Raw genomic sequence first — 2252 nt, forward strand, 5'->3', positions numbered from 1 at the left:
GTTGAACATCGAGAGTTTTTGAGAAAAACCATTCAGGGTTGTACAAGGTTGTTTTCAGAGTTGTGCTGAGGGTGGGAGTGCCAGCTCTCAGAGCTCATGGAAGGTGGTACAGATTAAAAAGAAAGAAAACGGTGCGTGAGCGTCACTGCAGCAGTGGTTCTGAAATGTGTACATACTGGTAAATGTATGGGTCTCTTCAGGTCTGCGCTTGACGCGTCATCAGTTCTCTGTTCTCAGAGTTTCATCTGTTTGCTCGCTGGGAGTGTCGTTAAAACTGAGTTACATACAGATGACTTGATTGACTTGACCTCAACCTTTTAACTACAGCGTCTGTGCACTAAAAAGATTCCTAACCGTTCCACTATCACAGTAAAAACTCCGAGACCTCGACACCTGCCGGAATCGCCCAGTGAGCAGATCCTGTGTGTCTGCTTCCTCACCTGATCCCAGAGCATAATTGGCTTGAACTACAGACCGCGAGTCTCAATTCACAACTGTTCAAACCCGCCAAGGCCCCCCAACTCCACCCCATCCCCCGACGCTGATAAAACAGAGAACGTCCACAACACTGCTTGCATTCATCTCCTGGACAAAGGATTTTGTTGCGAACACCCACCACCGGCGATACCGGACAAACCCAACGCCTGTACGCGTACTTTAGATGAACGGAGGTTCTGCTCTTCCCCTGCGCGCTCTGTTCCCTTGTTACCTTGGTGTGTCGGCGCCACCAGACCAGGTAACGTTAGCACTATTACTACATGCTGAGAGAAGCTGAGCAGAAACCGACAACTCATTAAAGTTTAAATGTTGCTCTGGCCCCCCGTGCCACTAAAACACCGCGGGACGCGCAGACAGGTGTTTATACTTACCTCCTTGCCCCCACCCCCCATTGCGACCCCTTTCATGTGCTTAGATGAAATGATTTAATCACGAGTAAATCAACCAGGCAACGAGGGGCACTGTAGAGCCCAACTACCACAGCCCCAGAGGGAGGCAGCAGGACGCACCCCCACCCTGGACTCTCCAGTGAGGCCTAACATAGCAGGGAAGTGAAAGGAATAAAAGAAGCAGCATTCATCCATTTCATCGCTGCTGTTAGACACTCTGTAAGGCGCTGCACGCCGCTGTGTGATTAATGGCAAATGAACAACATTAACACAAAGAGATGTCAGTATGCACAATTGGCTTTGTGGGGGGGGGTGTAGTATGGCACGCCACTTACACCCTGTTAGCAGTTAAATATCGCAGAATTGCTTGGAAACCACAGAGGAGAAAGAACTCTTTGTTACTTCAGGCTCTTGCACAGGAACTCTGCTGTTTTAGATTCAGCGCTGCTCAGATTTAAGCCGTCCGTGGAGCATAGAAGAGCACGTATTATTCGTTTAAACAACCATCACTCCCACAATGCATTGCCCATTAATAACTATAAAAAACAAATGAAGAGGTGAATCTGAGGGTGGCAGTGCTTTTCCTCCAGAGTAATACTTCAACATCTGACAAATCGTGCTTACTCTTAACAGAAGAGCAGTAAACAACAACATGTATGGGATTTCGGTGTGTTGAACGCTATTTTTTGCCATGAGTACGCAAACCAGAATCCATCAGTGTCTGTGTGCTATGGATGAGCTGTCAGATACAGTGGTGTGCACAGGGTTTTAATAAAGGTCTCTGTGGAGGCAACAGACATGGAAAATTCACCTCCAAAACTGCCAAACTGTCTTTTACCACTCGTTTGAACACGGAATTTTAACCCGAGACAGCAGCGTAGTTAGTGCGAGAGCTGTGGACAGAGACAGACCTGCTGCCTTCCTAGCTTAGCTACGCTTACAACTGCCTCCATTACTCTGTACAGTCAATCAATCAATCAATCAATCGCTTCTGTGCTTTAATACGTCATCAAGAGGATCAGGAGGTCCCTCTTTGTTTTTAAAAAAAACTAAATAAAACAAACAAACAGAAAACAAAAGCAGATAGACAGGTTGAGACAGTAGAACCTTTGCTCGAGGTTGGCTGTTACCTAGTCTGAGGGTGTATGTCAGTGTATTGTGAAACCTTCTGGAGGTTTCACATGTCACGGTACACAGGAAGAAGAAGCAGTAGGCAGGAAGTATGTGTTTTTGTACATCGCTTGTGAAGGACATCTGCCAGAATTTGTTTGTTGTCTGCCTTCATCCTTCCGTTATGGACAGTTACGGTCTGTTGTTGTATTGCTAGAGTTGTATTTTGGAAAGTTTTTCATGGTGTGACTCTGT

The 2252-nt window shown here is 46.5% G+C and overlaps 1 protein-coding gene across 1 annotated transcript in view; it reads right to left on the reverse strand.

The window, feature by feature from the left end:
- Positions 1 to 890, reverse strand: part of LOC111219684 (repetitive proline-rich cell wall protein 1-like) — a 144942-nt gene extending 144052 nt beyond the window's left edge. Inside the window, exon 1 of the mRNA XM_022742401.1 lies at positions 870 to 890. Within this exon, the coding sequence (XP_022598122.1) occupies positions 870 to 890 (21 nt within the window). The remainder of the gene's footprint in view (positions 1 to 869) is intronic.
- Between the last annotated feature and the right edge of the window lie 1362 nt (positions 891 to 2252).

The sequence above is a fragment of the Seriola dumerili genome, unplaced genomic scaffold, assembly GCF_002260705.1.
Source record: "Seriola dumerili isolate Sdu_G_001 unplaced genomic scaffold, Sdu_1.0 BDQW01000068.1, whole genome shotgun sequence".
Taxonomy (NCBI): Eukaryota; Metazoa; Chordata; class Actinopteri; order Carangiformes; family Carangidae; genus Seriola; species Seriola dumerili.